General features: G+C 35.0%; 1 protein-coding gene across 8 annotated transcripts in view; it reads right to left on the minus strand.

Moving 5' to 3' along the window:
• Positions 1–20,245, minus strand: part of DMD (dystrophin) — a 2,091,067-nt gene that overhangs the window by 1,568,609 nt on the left and 502,213 nt on the right. For all 8 annotated transcript variants that reach the window (XM_055376532.2, XM_055376533.2, XM_055376528.2 and 5 more), the window contains exons 8-9: positions 9,599–9,780; positions 8,350–8,478 (exon numbers count right to left, since the gene is read on the minus strand). In XM_055376532.2, coding sequence (XP_055232507.1) covers positions 8,350–8,478; positions 9,599–9,780 — 311 coding nt within the window. The remainder of the gene's footprint in view (positions 1–8,349; positions 8,479–9,598; positions 9,781–20,245) is intronic.

The raw sequence follows: 20,245 nt of genomic DNA on the forward strand, positions 1-20,245 counted from the left end.
AGGGAGCACTTCCAAATTCAGTTTATAAGGTCAGCATTACCAAAGCCAGAAAAAGACATCCCAAGAAAACTGCAGGTCAATATCCTTGACAGATATAGAGGCAAAATTCTCAACAAAATTCCGGCAAACTTTAACAGCACATTAAAAGGATCATATACCATGACCAAGTGAGATTTATCTTTGGGATACAAGGATGGTTCAACATGAAAATCAATTAGTATGATACACCAGGTTAATAGAATAAATAAGAAGTCACATGTTCATTTCATTAGATGCTGAAAACTTGTTTGGCAAAATTCAACACAATTTCACTATTTAAAAAAAACCATTAAACTCTCAACAAACTAGGAATAGAAGGAAATTGCTTCAATGTAAAAGCCATATATAAAAAGATCGCAGCTCATATCACAACAACTGTGAACTAAAAGGATTTTCTATGAAATCAGGAACAGGAGGAACAAGGTAAGTATGCCCATTCTTGCCACTTCTACTGATGGCAATACTGGAAGTCCTTGCTAGAGTAATTAGGCAAAAAAAAAAAAAAGTAAAGGTATATAAATTAGAAATGAAGAATATTATTCCTATTTGCAGATGACATAATCTTATGAATAGAAAACCCTAGAATCCATTAAAAACACTAGAACCAATTTAAAAATCAGTAAAGTTGTAGGATACAAAATCATCATACAAAAATTAGTTCAGTTTCTAGGAGACAAATTCCATTCACAAGAGCACCAAAAAGAAAACAGTAATAAACTAAAGAGGTCAAAGAGTATGTACTGAAAACTATAAAACATTGATGGAAGAAATTAAAGATGACAAAATCAAATGGAAAGACATCCTACATTCATGGATCGAAGGACTTAAAATTGTCGTTATATTCAAAGCAATCTACAGAACTAATATAATCTTTATCAAAATTCCAATGGCATTTTTCACAGAAACAGAGAAAAACTCTGAAATTCATATGGAACCACAAAGAATCCCAAATGACTAAATCAACCTTGAGAAAGAAGTACAAAATTGGAGGTATCACACTTCCTGATTTCAAAATATATTACTAAACTACAGTAATTAAAAATAAATTGAATTGTCATCAAGACAGACATATAGACCAAAGGAACAGAATAGAGAGCCCAGATATAAATCTACACATATAGGGTTAACTGATGTTCCACGATAGAGCCAAGCATACACAAGGAGGAAAGGATAATCTCTTCAACAAATGGTGTTGGAAAAACGGGATATCCACGTGCAAAATAATGAAATTGGATGCTTATCTCATGCCATATGCAAATATCAACTCCAAATGGATAAAATATGTAAATGTAAAACCTCAATCCATAAAACTCCTAGAAGAAAACATTGGAAAAATCCTGTGACATTCATCCTCGCAATTATTTCCAAAAGCACAAGCAATAAAAGCAAAAAAAATACAATTAAGACTACATAAAACTAAAAATCTTCCGTTTAGAAAAGGGAAAAAATCAACACTGTGAAAAGGCAATCTATGGAATGGGAAAAATACAAACCATATATATATATTATGAGAATTATTTCTAACTCAGAGCTATTAGGAGGGTTAAATAAAATGAATTATATAAAGAATACTTCATGGTATAGTTACATTCTAAGTTATCAAAAAGACAGCAACCAATATCATGATTACTATTTTAAATACATCAGGGCTTAGGTAAGATTTTGTGATCAGACCTGAAGACCTTATGTTATATTAACAACTGGTTATCTTCTAAAATATATAAAGAACTCCTATAACTCATTGGCAAAAAAAAAAAAACTAAAAACCCAATTAAAAATGGGCTAAAGGCTTAAACAGACATTTCTCCAAAGACGACACCCAAATGGTCAACAGGTGTATGAAAATATGTTCAACATTATGAATTATCAGGGAGATGTAAATGAAAAGCAGAATGAGCTATCACGTTTATACCTGTTAGATGCCTACTATTAAAAAATGGATTAGTAAGGATGTGGAATAATTGGAACTATTGTACACCATTGGTGAAGTAAAAAATGGCATGGCTATTATGGAAAATAATATAGTTGCTCCTCAAAAATTAAAAACAGAACTCCCACTTGATCTAGCCATCTCACTTTTGGATATTTATCCAAAAGAATTGAAATCAGGATCTTGAAGGGATACCTGCAATGCCATGTTCATTGCAACACCATTCACGATAGCCAAGATGTGGAAACATCCTCAGTGTCCACTGATGGATGAGGGGATAAAGAAAATGTGGTATATACATACAAGAGATTACTATTAATATTCAAAAAGAAAGAGATCCTGCCACGTTAACAACATGGATGAACCCTAAGGACATTATGGGAAGTGAAATAAGACAGTCACAGAAGGACAAATACTCCATGATTCTACTTATAAGAGGTATGTAAAATACTCAAGCTGATCAAATCAGAGAGTGAAATAGTAGTTGCTAGAGGCTGTGGAGAGGAGGAAGTGGGAAGCTGCTAATTAACAAAGGTTCAGTTATGAAAGATGAGAAAATTCTCAAGATCTGTTGTACAACTTGTACCTATACTGAACAATGCTGTATTTTACACTTAAAAATCAGTTAAGAGGGTGAATCCCATGTTAAGTGTTCTTACACACAATAAATTTCAAAAGAAGTTAAACGATAAGAGTGTATCTGTTGAAAATAACATCATCACATATATTCACTTCAAGGTTCCTTCCAGTTTTAAAATTCTACTCAGAAATCTTCAGTGTACCAATTTATAGAGTTGAGCTAAAACCTAACAATTCTGTTTCTGGGTCACTTGTTCAGTCACATCAGGATGTATAAAGGCTTCCTCGAAGCAAATTAGTGATACTTTTAATCTAAGGAGTGGTCTCACTGGCTGGCTTCGCATCCTCTGTTTGCCAATTACTTTCTACAATAAGTGGACAGTCTGAGGGACAAGTTGTGTCAGGAGGGGGCAAAGGCAGAGATAGAGTGAAAAATCTCGTCTGCCTCATCCCCTCCCAACACAGGATTGCTGGATGTAAAATCACCCAGAAGTGCTTTTTCTGCTTTATAAAAGGCATGACTATGTTCTGCTCTGCATGGTTCCAAGACTGTTCCTCAGCAACCTCAGAACAAAAAAGGATATCCTTTTCCTTAGAATCTATTACTCGGTATATTAACTTGCCAAACTCTATACAGGTTGTGAGTTTGTTTATAAATCAGAATCCAGGCTATCTCTTCTCATAAAAGTGCTAATAAAAATATAAAAATTTTCTCAGATCAGACCACAAAAACTTATCTAACCCCTGATGTATGTAAAGTAGTAATCATATTGGTTGCTGGGTTTGTTTTTTTTTTGAGAACTTACAATGTGCTTATACCATGCAATGTTCTTTATGAAATTAATCTCATTTAACCCTCCTAATAACTCTATGAGTTAGAAACAGTTTCAATAATACACATGAGGAAACTGAGGCCCAGAGTTCAAGAAATTCTGTAAAGGTCACATAGCAAGTAAGTAATAATGAAGGCTCTTAAAAGTAGATGTAGGGGGGCAGAAGAGTATAGGTAAGAGTGATGTCATTTGAGAAAGACTCAATTTGCCCTTGTTAGCTTGGAAGTTGAAAGGGGGCAATGAGCCAATGAATGTGGTCAGCCTCTAGAAGCTAGAAAATGCATGCAAATGGATTCTCCTCTACAGCCTCCAAAAGGAAGGCAGCCCTGCTGATATGTTAATGTTAGCTGAATGAGACCTGTTTTAAACATCTGAACTAAAGAACTGTAAAATAATGACTATGTGTTGATTAGGGCCACTAGGTTTGTAGTTGTTGCATCAAAAATCGAACTAATACGTAGACACATGATTAGTTATCAGGATGGGTTAATTTAAAAGAAGTATGTTTTTGTCCCTGTGGCCATCAACTATTCAGGGTAGTGTTTTGAGACCGAGTCTTGCCCTGTCACCCAGGCTGGAGTGCAGTGGCCGATCTCAGCTCACTGCAGCCTCCAACTCCTGGCTTCAAGCAATCCTCATGCCTCAGCTTCCCAAGTAGCTGGGATTACAGGTGTGTGCCACCACACTCACTTAATTTTTGTGTTTTCAGTAGAGACAGCATTTTGCCATGTTGGCCAGGCTGGTCTCAAAATCCTAGCCTCAAGTGATCTGCCTGCCTCATCCTCCAAAAGTGGCGGGATTACAGGCATGAGCCACTACACCCAGCTCGCAGTGTAGTTTGTTTTTTTAAGTGTTACAATGAGGGTAGCCTTCACTTTTACTGTCGTTTGAACCTACTCTAATCAGCAACACCTCCAAATACACACACAGGCACACACCACTGAAATTGTTCTTATTAAACGGGATATAAACTAGAGTGAGCATGTAACTTATTGGTCAAAATGGGAAAGTTTTAAGAGTGAATAGGAGTGTTAGTAATTCCACTGTAGTAACTACTATATATTAGGATTTCCCAGACATCTTACCCTACTGTTTTCCTAAATTCACTGAATAATTTTCAATCATGTTATTTGAACTAATCAGCAATATTTAATGTAGTTAGATATCTTCCTTTCTCTGAAAACACTTTCTTCTGGATTCCAGAATACCACATCTATCTTCTCCTTTTTCTCTCCCCTTTCTAGCCAACCTTTTCAGCCCCTTTGCTGATGTCTCATCATATATACATCTAGAGATCTCATCTGTCTACACATTTTTCCTTGGTAATCTTATCCTGGCCAATGGATTTAAATAACATCTATGTGTTGACTTCTAAATTATTATCCTCAACTCTGATCTTAGAACCCCTTCTTTACATGCATTCATAGCCTCATAGGCACCTCAAGATTAATATGTTTAAAACTGAAATCCTAACGTTCACTCCCAAACCTGTTCCTTCTACAGTCTCACCCATCTTGGTTTGTGGCAACTCTATTTGGCCAGTTGCTTAAGTAAGAAACCTCACAGTAATCCTTGGTTTCTCTAATTATTTCATAAATCACATCTACTGCATCAGGAGGGAAATGACTTTGATGAAATATTGGCCTCCAATTCTGCTACCAGATATGCTATGCTAGAGGATCATGAAACAGAAAAGCTCACAGATAAAATTAAAAGGCTCATATCATACCATTTATTTATTTTTTTATTTATGTATTTTTGAGACAGAGTTTCACTCTTGTTGCCCATGCTGTAGTGCAATGGCATGATTTCAACTCACCGCAACCTCCACCTCCCGGGTTCAAGTGATTCTCCTGCCTCAGCCTCCCGAGTAGCTGGGATTACAGGTGCGCGCCACCAAGCCCAGCTAATTTTGTATTTTTAGTAGAGATGGGGTTTCACCATGTTGGTTCGGTTGGTCTCGAACTCTGACCTCAGGTGATCCACCCACCTTGGCCTCCCAAAGTACTGGGAGTAGAGGCATGAGCCACCACGCCTGGCCTTACCATTTATTAAATGAGTTAAAAACATATGGCAAGAGGGAAGACAGCAGGAGGATAATAAAATTAGAATAATTTCAGACACAGATTGTTTTGCATGTTTATGTGTCACTTGGTTCAATAACAGTACCGGGCACATAATAGGTGATTCAAAAACAAGCGCTAAATAATCAAATGTATGAATACTGCTCTATGTGTGAGTAACCCAATACATAAGAATCACAGTAGAGAAAGTGCAGTGTCACCCTACTATAATGAGTATGGGCATGGAGTTGAATAAATGTAAATTTCAATTCAGGTTCTGCCACTTACTAATTATGCCTAGAAATACAAATTAAGCTGGCCAATTTAAAACAGAGACAAAAGCACTCTGAGCTAAGGGAAGCACAAAAGCTAATATGGAAAATTTCTGGGCACCTGTGTGGGAGAATGAGTGACGTAATTTGGTTGAAGAAACATGAAATACATGTGTAATGAGCATAAAAATATAAAATATTAATATATCATAAATCTTTTCGAGGCAGTTTAGGAGAGTAGCCTTGTTACATGAACAAATTTAAGCAAAAAAAATTGTGAGTATTATTAGGGCTGTGAATAACATAAAAAAATGGACAAGAAACTTCGTAATAAACTTCACTTGGAGACATACTAGGTTTGAGATATTAGTGGATATCAAGGTATAGATACATACAAAGAGTTGAAAATTAATTGGAAATGTGGCTATAACTCAAGTAAGATTGGAAGTGGTGAAGACAGAGATACAATGATCATTTGCATACAGATTGAATACAGACTGAAGCCAGGTTATTAAATTATTAATTATTAAATTATGTTGATAAAAGAACAAGTACAGAGATAAGAATGCCAAGATATTTCCCATGAGATTCATAAGCTAAAGAAGTTGGAAGAACAGAAAGAGCCAGGTAATGAAAAACACAGAATAGTCAGAGAGGAAGAACCCGCTGAGTGTAGAGGCTGAGAAAAATGTTTCATCAGTGGTAGAAAGTTAGGAGAGCTGAATAAAAGCCATTTGTCTCTGTGATTAAGAATACTTATTTGTTGAATAAATAAATGAACAGTTAAAGCAGAGTGATGTGTCTGGGGAGTAGGGGCATGCACGTGTTTTCCATAGGGGACAGTCACCCACATGGCTCTCTCCTCTTATAGAGAACTTTATTTTTCTCTGTAGACCAGCAAGTAAACACTTTAATAAAGCTTTCTGATGGAATCAGATCCAGCCTGTCTTGAGTTCCTTTGAAGTAGAGCAGGTACAGCCTGTAGGGGCAGTGAAAGCTCAGTCCTTTTGACACTTTTGAAATAAATGTTCTTAGTGTGAATAATTAAGGCATACACTTATCAAACCTAACTACATGTAACATCATCTTCTGATATGCTTCCTTTAGTAACAGAATATATCATTCCCCATCCCCCATCTCTTCTAATTTGTGCTGTGTCTTTTCTAAATGATAAACATTACATTTATTTGAATGGCTTATTTTAAATAAAACAAATAAGTGAATTTGTTGAATTATCTGTGATTTATGACATATTATGTATTTGGTAATATTTACACAAAGGTAGAATGAGCAGAGTCTAGCAAGATGCAAGTCCATTTGTAATTACTTCATTAAGGAGTCATACCTGAGCGATGCCTTAATGAAGGTGGTGATGAGGTGAAAATGTGCTACCAGAATAGGCATTGGAGAAAACCTAGAAAAGGCAGCTCAATAAAGTGATAATGAGAGGGGGAAAAAAACCCCTATATCATTGCTTGGTGTATGCTCCTTAATTTTAGGAGGTGGCACTTATTCCTTAAGTCTTGGTGATTTCAACGGGGGGAATGGTGATAAATTGAGTCTAGAGAGTCGATGGAGAGTCAAGAGGTCCAGAATGAGAGGGAGTGAGAAGAGTGCTTTGCAAGTAAACTAGCCAAGGATGGAGGTCATAACTATTTCAAAGTTTAGAATTTTCAGCTATTGCATCAAATAACTGCCAAATAAATTACTAATTAAATGCACACCACTATCTTAACAAAAAATTGAGTCTCCAAAAATGCACACATTTTTTAGCTGATAGGATCAGGTCTATCATTTTTAAACTCCCATTCATAGTGTAGTTTTGATAAAAATCACATCCTCTAGCACGTTTCAAATTGGCTCCACTGAGCAAAATAAATCATTTTTGTTAAAAAGTAATTCTTGCAAATCTAGCAATCCTAGCACATTTCATTCCCACGCTGTAACATTTACAAGGCTATTTCTTGTATGTTGGGTTCCATACAATATTGCAAGGGTGGAAAACTCCACTGAGAGTCTTCCTCATATAGAAAGTACTAAACATTGCCGAGAATATGACCTGGTTTCAGTGTGACTTTTTCTTATAAATACTACAGAGCCTGCTATAGACAAGTTTAAATTAGCAAAATTAAAGGAGAGCATATGAAGAAGCTTGCAGTTATATTTTTCTTACATAGAATATATATTTTAGAATGAATAGATAAAATAATTCACTTAGAATATATGTATTTCCTTTATGTAGATCTAGAAAAATCTCCCCAAATAGTGTAATTAGCAATTTTCACAGATGTACCTACACTTTTTGAAGTTACATATATAAACCTTTTCATGAGCCTCATGTTTTTTATAACCATTAGCAGCCTTTGTCAAAGAGAACCTTAGAGGTTATTACATAATGAAAGTAGAAATCATTACGGGAATTTATATTTATGAAGAATCAACGTATAGTAAACCTAGAGAAGACTCAATAACAAAGCAGAATCACATGAGGGAATCAATAAAACTTGGAAAAACAAAACAGCTCTTCACAAGGAGATAAAAGGCACTGAAAAATTCAAGCAAGTAAAAGCATTGTTAGATTATCTTGGAAGCAGTTCTCTGGTTTGTACAACAGAGAGTAAATGTTGACAGACCTGTGAAGGAAATGGGCTCCGTGTAGGGTCAGAGGTGGTGACATAAGCAGCCTGTGTGTAGGCATAGCTCTTGAATCGAGGCTTAGGGGAAGAAGTTCTCTCATATCCCTGTGCTAGACTGACTGTGATCTGCAGAGAAGGGTTTGGGGGAGTGGATAGAGAGGAGGGGGAAAAACCATAAGTAACCCGAAAGGACTACTTTCTAACATGGTAGAAAACAGAACATTAAATGGAAATGGTGAGATTCAATGTTTAATACTAAACATATATAAATGATATTCGAAATTGGTATACTCCCAGAATTAAGGCACTTAATGTCATGTTGAAGAGTAAATGATCTGGGAAGATATGAGCATGCTCTTTGGCCGTGAGGATTCCAAAGTAACACAACTCCAACATTTATATGGGATGGTACTCTTCAATCCGGCAAAAACAGGCATCCATAAGCAATTTTCTCTAAATTCAAAGTAAGTAAAACCAGAATTCATCAGGTCCATACCCTGGAAAGGACTAAAAATTTCATAAGCGAATATAGAGCTAGCTCAGTAAAGTGAGAGAGTTTGGCCTAAGAGCTTTCCACACATGCAGCAGAAATGTTGCTAAAGGTTTCTTCACTATTGTTTGTGCCTGGGAAAGCATAGGAAAAAATCCAAACCACCCACTGTTGAGAGAAAGAACAAGCCAATGTCATGGAAGAACCCCACTGAATTCTATACAATTATGTAACGAAGAATTTCATCATGTTTTTCTTTATTGTTTATTTGAAATATTTTAAACCACTTTTCTATTTTCAAAATTGTTATCCTGAATAATCAAAATCTGATTTTGTACATCATATTGTCATAAAGTATTTTTTAATGATTAAAAACAGCATTTGCCTTTAATCTTTCTCTAGCTCTTTGTTCTAGTTGATGAAGATTTTAGAGTTTAATATGTACATAAGTTTGCCTTTCATTTCATTGTGTGTTACACAATGGAAATTTAATATATTATGTTCTATATTCCCATGATATGGTACATATGAATAGTATTTTTAAATATGTTTTGAAAAGAATATTGTAGTCAATGAAGCAAAATTGAAAAGGTTTACATAGTCTCTGTCTCTGTTTTTGTACATATACATACATTAGGCTTTGTGTATATACACGTGTATATACCTATAAGTTATATATATATGTGCACGTAATACCTAAAAATGCATATAAAACAGAAAACATCTTGAATATTAGCTGTCCTTTACACACTTTACCTGTTGAGAATAGTGCATTTGATGATGTAATTGAAAATGTTCTTCTTTAGTCACTTTAGGTGGCCTTGGCAACATTTCCACTTCCTGGATGGCTTCAATGCTCACTTGTTGAGGCAAAACTTGGAAGAGTGATGTGATGTACATTAAGATGGACTTCTTATCTGGATAGGTGGTAGCAACATCTGTAAGCACATTAACACTACACATCAATTTTTGGTTTCTATATTTGAGACTCTAAAAGGATAATGAACAAATCAATGTTAAAGGAAGACGATAGATTAATGAACAGTGAATTGTCCATGAATGTCCTCCAGAGACTAATTAGAACAAGATAATGAGGCCTAAAATGTCTTTCCAATATGGCAGACCAATGAGATGAGCAGTAAAGTTATTTTCCTTGTTCATATAAAAACTTCATTCCATATTACTTTTTCCTAAGTCAAATTGCCAAACTAGCCCATCTAACAGAGTAGCTTTCATTAGATAAGAAACAAAAATAAAAGATTATATTTTCCCTCCCATGGAAAGTTATATTAACATGTCAATTCAAATGGTGCACTGGTAATTAAACAATTACACAAAATGGTTTAATGCTTTGGTTCTCAGTAAAGAAACTTTATACCTTTTAATTGAATGTTGCTGATATTAAAGTATGCAGAGAGCAAAATATGTCTCTGCTGAAATGAGTCATGTATCCACAATATAAACAGAAAAATACCATATAATGATTTTTACTATTCCGTGTATATTAGAAATATTTGTTTACATTGTGGTGCATGGATAAAGTAGAATATCACTTTCCTTCTCGGACATTAGAGACAAATGTAAAAGTCCCGCACATTAAGTTGATCTGAGTTCATGTCCTTTACCATGTCCAGAAAGTGAATGAAACGCAGCATTTAAAGTCAATAATACTTTGTAATAACACGTATAAAGTGGCAGCTCCTTCAAAAGATTCATTTGCTACTTGGCATTACAATTAACTTACTGCACTCATTCCAGTGAACCAAGATGTAAAGTAATCCTTTATGTGAAGTGTGTCATTAATACTAGAAATGTTAACACATAAGTTCTGACTATGAAATGCTAGCATTAAATTGTCATCCTTTTTCATCCTTTAAAAAGAAGGAAATTTTGTCATTGAGACAGCATGTGTAAATCTGGAGGATATTAAGTGAAATAAGCCAGGCACAGAAAGACAAGTACCACATGATCTCACTAACACATGGAATCTAAAAAGTTGAATTCATAGAAGTAGAGAGTAGAATGGTGTTTACCAGAGGCTGTGGGGCAGGGGTTGGGAAGATGTTGGTCAAAGGACCCAAAATTTCAGTTAGATAGGAAAAATAAGTTCAAGAGATCTATTATACAACCTAGTTTATAACAATGTATTGTAGTCCTAAAAATTACTGGGAGAGTAGATATTAAGTATACTCACCATGAAACATGATAAGCATATGAATTAAAACATGTATTAATTAGTTTAATGTAGCCATTCCAGAATGTATACATATTTCAAAACATCATGTTGTACATGATAAATGTATGCAATTTTAGTTTTTTAATCATTAATGAATATAAAAATCAAAGATAAAAGATAAACATAAATCCTGGCAGGAGGTCAAGGTAATGTGGCAATGCATTTTCCTTGCCATACAATTTATCCTAGCTTAACTACTATTAAGATATCTGTATTCAGTATGTATATTCTGATCAGGTGTTCAGATTGTAAGTGAAAAAGCCAAGAGTAAAGTCTCAAGTCCGTTAGCACAAAAGGAGGTTGAACAAGTGACTTCATCAATTCTTTTGCAAGTATCAAAACCATGATTAATCAGAACAACTATTTTTAAAGTATTTTTAAAAAGAGTTACAAGAGACAAAAAAACTAATGTTCCTGGGTCTACTTCTATCCATAGAACAATACAGTGCTTCTCAATTCTTAATGTACATATGAATCACCTGGGGATCTTTTAAAACTACAGAATCTGATTCAATAGATCGGGAAAGAGCCTGGAGCTCTGCATTTGCAATAGTCTCCCAAGTGATGCTGAAACTGATAGTCTGCTACATTTTGAATAAGGGCCAAAAACATTACTTATAAGCAGACTGTTACATCATCTCCCGTTTTATTGTTTTATTCGTTTATTCAAATGATATTTATTAGACATTTCAATGCACAAGGCTGAGAGTTACAAAGTTATACAACACATATGGCTCAACTTAATATACTTTAATTATTAATCAACAGATGGTCAAAGTAATTTTTGCAAGTACTTCCTAAAGAAAAACTAAATAATATTTTGTGCATGAACACTGCCTTCCTTAATAATCTTACTAACTTAGCTTTGGAATTCTGAAGCCTAGAAATCTCCAATTCATTTGATAATTGTTTTTCAAAATATTTGACCAATTGTTTCTTATATAGTAGATACTATACTTCACCGTATCTTGAAATTCTAGAAAATGTTCTTCCTTCTCACTAGTAACTAGTCAGCTGTACCTGTGATTAGCATAACTTAGAGCTCTTTCATTTTTAGTATATTAAATAAAACCATGATGTGAGAAAACAAAAATGGTTGAGCCTGTGCCTATTCACTGCTGTGTTACACATAGACACATACATGTATGTTTGGCCTCAAATATATGCCATTATAAAAAGTAAAAAATGGTGAAAAATAGGCCAAGCATTATTTTTATTGCCCCCCAAAAAATGTCAAACATTGTAATAAATTTTATTTACATAAAACATGTGGACTAAATGCAACTATTCATAAATATCTGTCATTACAATAAATATGCACTTATTTAACCAAACTATTGACATTTTGCCCCAAACTATTACTATCCCACTTCTGAGATTATGTGGAATTCAAAACTGCCAGTAGGTAGAAATAAGTAATTTTTGAAGAAAGGAATTTAGGTCTTCTAAAATATTTTGAATTTCATCAACATACATTTTCAAGAAATCTATTATATTCAAAGTATTTTAATGGATTATCCAGGAGATTTAAAAGATAGAAAATTCATGAATTCTGCTTCTAATTTGGAATAAGAAAGTAACTAAATAATAAAAGTACAAAGTAATTGCATTGCTGAACAGAATTTAAAATGTGTTCCTCTAATTGGCACAACCAGTTTTTTAACATGTTCAGATTTTAAAAATCATGTAATATTTGAGGATAAGGCAATTCTCTTTAAATAGGAAACTGAATTAATTATGCATAGGATTTCAATAGCTGGAAATGAGGGAATGGGGGAGAGTATTCGGGGCAGTGGGAATATCTAGAATAAACATGCAGAGGTAGGGACACGTTAGCGATGTCTTGGGAACAGTGGCTTTGTGTGTCTTAGAGAGAGTAGAGTAGTGAAAACTAAGATGAAACTGGTAGATTGTACATAGAAAACTGAGGGATCATCAGTAGCAAACTAGAAAATCTGGCCTTCATTCAATAGAGAGTAAATACTTTTCAATGAGAGGGTGACACCATCAAAATTTTATTAAAGTAAATTCTTTAAGTACAGAATGGATTGCTGGAGGAAAACGTGAGAGAAATAGGAGGCTAGGACCATAATCCAGATATAAAGTGTTCAAGATCTAAGGTACAACTGTGTACGGGGGAAATGAAAACAAGTCAATGTATGACAAAAATTCTAAGATGGATCAAAAATGACTTCATTCAATTTTCAAATCATTTACTCCACAATCTTTGGAAATGCCTATATACAAAGTTATGTGCTACAGCCTTAGGATATAAAGATGAATAAACTGACAATAAAACAAAGGAGGAAGAGGACGAAAGAGGATACTGATTGTTCTGCAGCCATGGTAACAAGTAGACACCAACAAAAGTTTCAATCTACCCTATTTATTCATTTAACAATTAGTCCCTCTATGATTCTTATCATGCTTCCCCCAGCCAACCAGCAGCAAACACTCCCTTCTGAAACTTTGCCAGAGTGGATTCACTTCAATGAAGATAATTCTCAAACTAATTAACAATGGTCTCACCTGAGTTACCACGCTTCTAAAGCTATCATCATCCTATTCCCAATTTGAAATGTTCTTAGATTGCTGGACTTCTGATTCCCCCCAAAACCTAAGAATACGTTCCTTTCAGAGACTGTGGTTGACCAGCAGCATTCCCTCTTATTTAAGATGTTATGAAGCCCAAATCCAATGTTTAGTAAAACTGTAAAGTTTGTTGAACCTTAATACCGTTACTATGTTGCATTTTTTTGTCATTTTTGTCATATTTTTGCTGTTTCTATCATTAACACAAAAACAAACCTAGTTGTAGGAGACCATTGGTATACTATTAACAGGAAGCCAGAAGAATTTACTTAGAAGGAAAAAGCATTTATCACTTATTCCATATTTGCTAAGTGATTGTTATGTGCTATAGAATATGCTTAGACTATGTTAGATTATGAGTATACAGCAGATGAGCCACCCCATAATTATAAACATTACTTTTTATGGGAAATCAAAATAAATGTTATGGACTTGGGGATAATCCTCATTTATGATGACTGCACTAAGGCCAGTTCCCGGCACTCTGTGATCACCTAAGTATTTGTTAAGAAACTGAATACAGAGGACAGTTAAAGTCATAGAAATTGATGAGAATTACGTAAGACAGTGACTAAAGGCAATGGTATGATAATGAGTACTATAAAGTATTTGAGGAGTATGAAAATGAGGGGATGTAATTTATACTTTTTATTACACGACATTAAGATTGTATGAAATGAGAGCAGTGGCTGAATCCCCAAAGTAAGAACTTAACAATTACATGAAAGTAATTTTACACCAAGACTCTACTACATAAAATGCTCACTGACACCGGATTTTAATAATTACTTATGCAATCTTTGAAGCCGTCTCAGAATGAAAATGGTGAGAACTCACAATACTGCTAGAGATTTTACTTTATGAACAATAACACCGTTTCTGATAAGTGTTTCATGTTTGAGGATACTATGGAACAAATAAATCATTTAGCGAAATTTGATCATTTTTCGAATAAAGAAGTTGAACCTCACGGTGGTTTGAAGGCAAATTCAAAAGCTAGTCAAAATCAGATTAGAACCCAGTCATTGCACTACACTGCCATGGTACCTTAACCTCATCCTCTCAGATACTATCTCAGTGTATTTGAAGACCAAGTATCTGAAAGTCATTATTCAGATAGTTACCTTGTAATTAATGTGGTTCAATTACCAAACATGATCTCTATTTAGTAGTAGTGATTTATATTTCTAATAAGTGATGTATATAACACAACTAAATATACATTAAAATGAACAATTGAAATGCAAATTAGAGATATGGGGTTTTAACTACGTTCCCTTGCCTACAAAATTTGCAAAGAATTACAAAATAATAATAATCGATGCTGCAGAGGCTTCAATGATTTGGCCAAATACCTACTTAGCTTGAACAGTATCAGTTGTTTCTAACCTTATGAAAAATATTTTGGGATTGTCTATCAAAACCTTAAAAAAAAACATATGCTATGACCCATTAATTTTCCTTTAAGGTCCTGCAACAAGGAAATTATCAGAAATTTAAATAAAGATATATGTAAATGTGATATAAAATTTAAACAGTATTTATAACACAAAAAGAAGTATTTGTCATACAAAAAAGGAAAAAGACCAATCCAAATAGCTTAACAGGTAGAGACTTAGAGAATAATTGAATATATAACTGTATAAGAATATTACAAAGCTAGTCAAAATGTTCCTTTTGAAGGCTATTTGACGCTATATTAAAGTCAATACCTTACAATGTAACATCAAAAGAGCAGGAGTTATCTTTTATGTAGAAAAATCTTAGCAAAACACCTGAGAAAATACTTCAAGATATCAGTAAAGTGGATGTGCTTGTGGGATTGAAAATAATTCCCTTTTAAAATTTTATTCTATCTATATTTTCCAAACTCTTTATTCAACACATACTAATTTTGTAATAAATATATTCTATGTTATAATAAAAGTATCTGCAAAGATAAAAAAAAAATAAAAGCAAAGTTGCACAAAGTTTGCTTTCAACACGCCCTCACCCCAAAAAAGTCAATGTGAGTAAGTTTGATGAAAGCAGTGCCTTCAACAAAACTGATCTTTGGCAGTCAACCTCAGGGAAGTCCGGTTAGCCAGTTGCCGGGTGTAACCTTCAAACACTGCTGGGAAATCTAAAGAAGAGGCTCTACTGTCTAAATTTCAGGCCAAGTTTCTGCCAAGGGACAGGCACGAATTGAAATACAGAATTATAATGCATAGCATGTGTAATTGAAAACAAGCAAGATTTCAAAGATAGCAGGTATAAATGTGCACTCACAAAGCTTTAGTTGGTCAGTCTTTTAAGAGTTTTATTAAACAACAAAAACTGTGAGAGGATGTCATTTAGAAACCATGATGAGCATCAACCTCACCACAGGGTTTGTATTAGGAAACAAAACTAAATAAATTCACTGAGAAGAAAAGGAACAGAGAAACTGGAAAGAAGGCACTTCTGGTCATAAACTAGGCATAGCCAGAATGCTCAAAATATGAAAACAGAAAGGCCTATATGTTGGCACAACCAGAACCTATGGTTGTAAACAATAACCTAATTCATTGATGTGATATTCTAAAGGACAAAGTGCTGGAAGTAAAGTGGATTATTTTTTGAGGTTTGCATACGAAGAGATTTATGTTATAATATCATCTGATATCTAAATGCTGGAGTTTCTAAGTTGTAGACCATATCATGGCAATGGACTAATTCATTAAAGCATGATATTGTTATTTTAATATTTTGTATTTGGCATTCAGCACTGCATTGTACATACATGTATTTTCTACTTACAAGTCACTATATACAATGCATATACAATATTTTAATTAAAATTTGCACAACTCCTCCCATGTTAAATTTTTTTTAACATTCTGCAAGATATGTTCTGCCTTAGCTAAATTAAGTACTCCTTAATTAATCCATTTTTAGCACTTCATTCACTGATACAAGCAGTTGCTTTTACCATTTAGTAACAATGCTTCTCATTAAAGGACGGTAAAATGTCATAATGGAAATAATTTGCATTGATGACGATGATTGAATTTCATCATAAAATTAATAACGATAAAAAGTAATGGCCTATATTTATCCAGGAGAAACACAAAACAATTTTATCTTTTGCACATTCAATTATGCTTTTCAACATGCTTATGGTGTAACTAGCAGAAAACTATCACCATCATCTTGTTACAAGTAGAAAACAGTGGCTCAGGCTGGGCGCTTTAGCTCATGCCTGTAATCCCAGCACTTTGGGAGGCCGAGGCAGGTGCATCACCTGAGGTTAGGAATTTGACACCAGCCTGGCCAACACGGTGAAAAGCCGTCTCAACTAAAAATATAAAAATTTCTCCACATCCTCTCCAGCACCTGTTGTTTCCTGACTTTTTAATGATCGCCATTCTAACTGGTGTGAGATGGTATCTCATAGTGGTTTTGATTTGCATTTCTCTGATGGCCAGTGATGATGAGCATTTTTTCATGTGTTTTTTGGCTGCATAAATGTCTCAGGGATCTAGAACTAGAAATACCATTTGAGCCAGCCATCCCATTACTGGGTATATACCCAAAGGATTATAAATCATGCTGCTATAAGGACACATGCACACGTATGTTTACTGCAGCACTACTCACAATAGCACAGACTTGGAACCAACCCAAACGTCCAACAATGATAGACTGGATTAAGAAAATGTGGCACATATACACCATGGAACACTATGCAGTCATAAAAAATGATGAGTTCATGTCCTTTGTAGGGACATGGATGAAGCTGGAAACCATCATTCTCAGAAAACTATCACAAGGACAAAAAACCAAACACTGCAAGTTCTCACTCAGAGGTGGGAATTGAACAAAGACAACACTTGGAGACAGGAAGGGGAACATCACACACCGGGGCCTGTTGTGGGGTGGGGGTAGGGGGGAGGGATAGCATTAGGAGATATACCTAATGGGAAATGACAAGTTAATGGGTGCAGCACACCAACATGGCACATGTATACATATGTAACAAACCTGCACGTTGTGCACATGTACCCTAAAACTTAAAGTGTAATAATAAAAAAAATGTAAAAATTAGCTGGGCATGGTGATACACGCCTGTAATCCCAGGTAATCCCAGCTATTCGGGAGGCTGAGGTGAGAGAATCACTTGAACCGGGGAGGAGGAGGTTGCAGCAAGCTGAGATCGGGCCACTGCACTCCACGCTGGGTGAGAGAGTGAGACTCCATCTCAAAAAACAAAAAAAAAAAATTAAAAAAGAAAAAAACAGTGGCTCAAAATGCATAATGCTTGCCTAGAGCGTAACAGGGAAAAAAGGAAAATCAGATGCTTTTAGAAGACTGATACACTGAAAACTATTTGAGCTTTCTGTTAATCAATAAATCCTAAACCTACCAATACAAATAGAACTTAACATGTAGCCAATCCAGTAAATAATGGTAGCTGGAAATAATGATAGTGATTGTAAAAACTATGGCTGGGCATGGTGGCTCATGCCTGTAATCCGAGCACTTTGGGAGGCTGAGGTGGGCAGATCACCTGAGGTCAGGAGTTCAGAGACCAGCCTGGCCAAGATGGTGAAACCCCGTCTCTATTAAAAATACAAAAATCAGCCGGGTATGGTGGTGCATGCCTGTAATCCCAGCTACTCGGGAGGCTGCGGCAGGAGAATTCCTTGAACCCAGGAGGCAGAGATGACCGTGAGCCGAGATCGCACCACTGCACTCCAGCCTGGGCAACAGAGCAAGACTCCGTCTCGGAGGGGGTAAAAAAAATCTATATTGAAAATATGAGACACAGAAAAATATACTCCACAAACATTTATTGAGTTACTTTGTGCCAGCCTATATTTTAGACTTTAATAATACAATGGTAAATAAATGATCCCAGAGATATGTTCTCATGAAAAAATGACTCTAATGGGAAAGGAAGTTACGAATAAATAATTTCAAAATTCTCAGATTACCACTTGCCACTGTATCCCTGCTTCATTGAATTGCCTTCCGTAAAAGCCCTCTTCGCTGGGATAGTTTTTGGAAATTAAATCAGAATGGAAGCTCTGCAGTGTTAATACCAAACATCCTGAGAGTGACTCAGAACAAATGCACAGAAGCTGGTGGGGAAAAGTCAGTTAAATGAAAACTCGCAACCAATCGTGACTTTAGAAGTTTTAAATAAGACGTGTTTCAGTTGAAAAGTTTTTCAAAAATCAAATTTCTGCCCTGTGCCCTAATCAACAGGAAAAGTTCTATCTTTAAATTTTCAATTTCCAAATGCAGGAAATTTTCAATTTCCAAATGCAGGAAATTTTCAAAATTGTCTCTTTCGTCACAATTGTCCTAAGTTTATAAATGTTAAATATATTTTATTTAAAAAAATACATCCTTGACTATTTAAATCCTTAGAACAAATATTTGGTATGTAACTTCTAAAACCAGGAGAACAGACACTAACTTGACCTAACAACTGGAAGCTACTCAGTCAGCGTGGGAGACTACAGATAGAAAGACATCTGTACTTTCTTACAATTCTCTCGACATGCCTGTTGTGGGAAGAACTATTAGGGTTTGCATTTGAGATGAAAGTATTTTGACTCAGTGACATTTAACTCTGCTTAAGTGATTGTCACCTGCGGTTTTCGTGCTTTGCTTTTGACCTAACCAAATTGACTTTTTCTTTCCTCTGCTGCTAGAAAAAGTATAGTCAGTTTCAAAAGTAACTCCACCCCTTATCTTCCTCGCTAACTTAAAATAGTCTATTTGTGAACCTTAATTGTTTACAGTGTTAGAAGTTATACTTGATACGCAATGAGGCCGGAATAAAGATGTTTATTTCATGTGACACAAATTTAATTGGTTATTATTCTTTCTGATATATTTTGGGATTTGAAAATATGCCTGACGGTATAAGGGCAGTCCTGGGGCAAATTACTCAATGATGACTAGCTTAACGCAGACGTTGTACAAAATGATCAGGTTTTTTTTGAAACAAATATGGTAAAAATGGACCCACTACATATAAAAGAGCTTATCCTGTTGAGGCAAAAATACCTTGATCAAATCATGACCCTATCACTAATAGGTAAGGGATTGTGGTAAAATTCACTAATTTCCCTTTGTCCCAGTTTTTATCTATAAAATGAGTCATATTAGTGTCTTGCAAATAATTAGGGATGATGCTAACAGAGAAAATGAATGCAAAGCAAATGCTCAATATATACGATCTATTATTTTTCCTGATTTGCTTCCAATTGGCACATAATTGTAATTTATGGGTTTGCTTGCATTCATGCCTTCATTAAGTATTTGTGGAATGCCTACCATGTGTCAGACATGATACCAATTCACCAAGCAATTAATCACTTTTTATAATTAGAATGGCTCCATTTCCTAATTCCTAAGGAAGAAACTAGTGGACCACTGGACAAACCAGATGGCATACAACACTGATGTGACTCTCTCAGCACAAAACATTTATGTGGGATGGTGTCATGGTGGTATCATATGTCATACGCAACATCCGAATAAGGGGTTCAGTGTTGAGCAAAACACCATCACACACAAACTTCAACAACTGACAAGATAAT

This window comes from Gorilla gorilla, chromosome X (genome assembly GCF_029281585.2).
Source record: "Gorilla gorilla gorilla isolate KB3781 chromosome X, NHGRI_mGorGor1-v2.1_pri, whole genome shotgun sequence".
Lineage (NCBI taxonomy): Eukaryota > Metazoa > Chordata > Mammalia > Primates > Hominidae > Gorilla > Gorilla gorilla.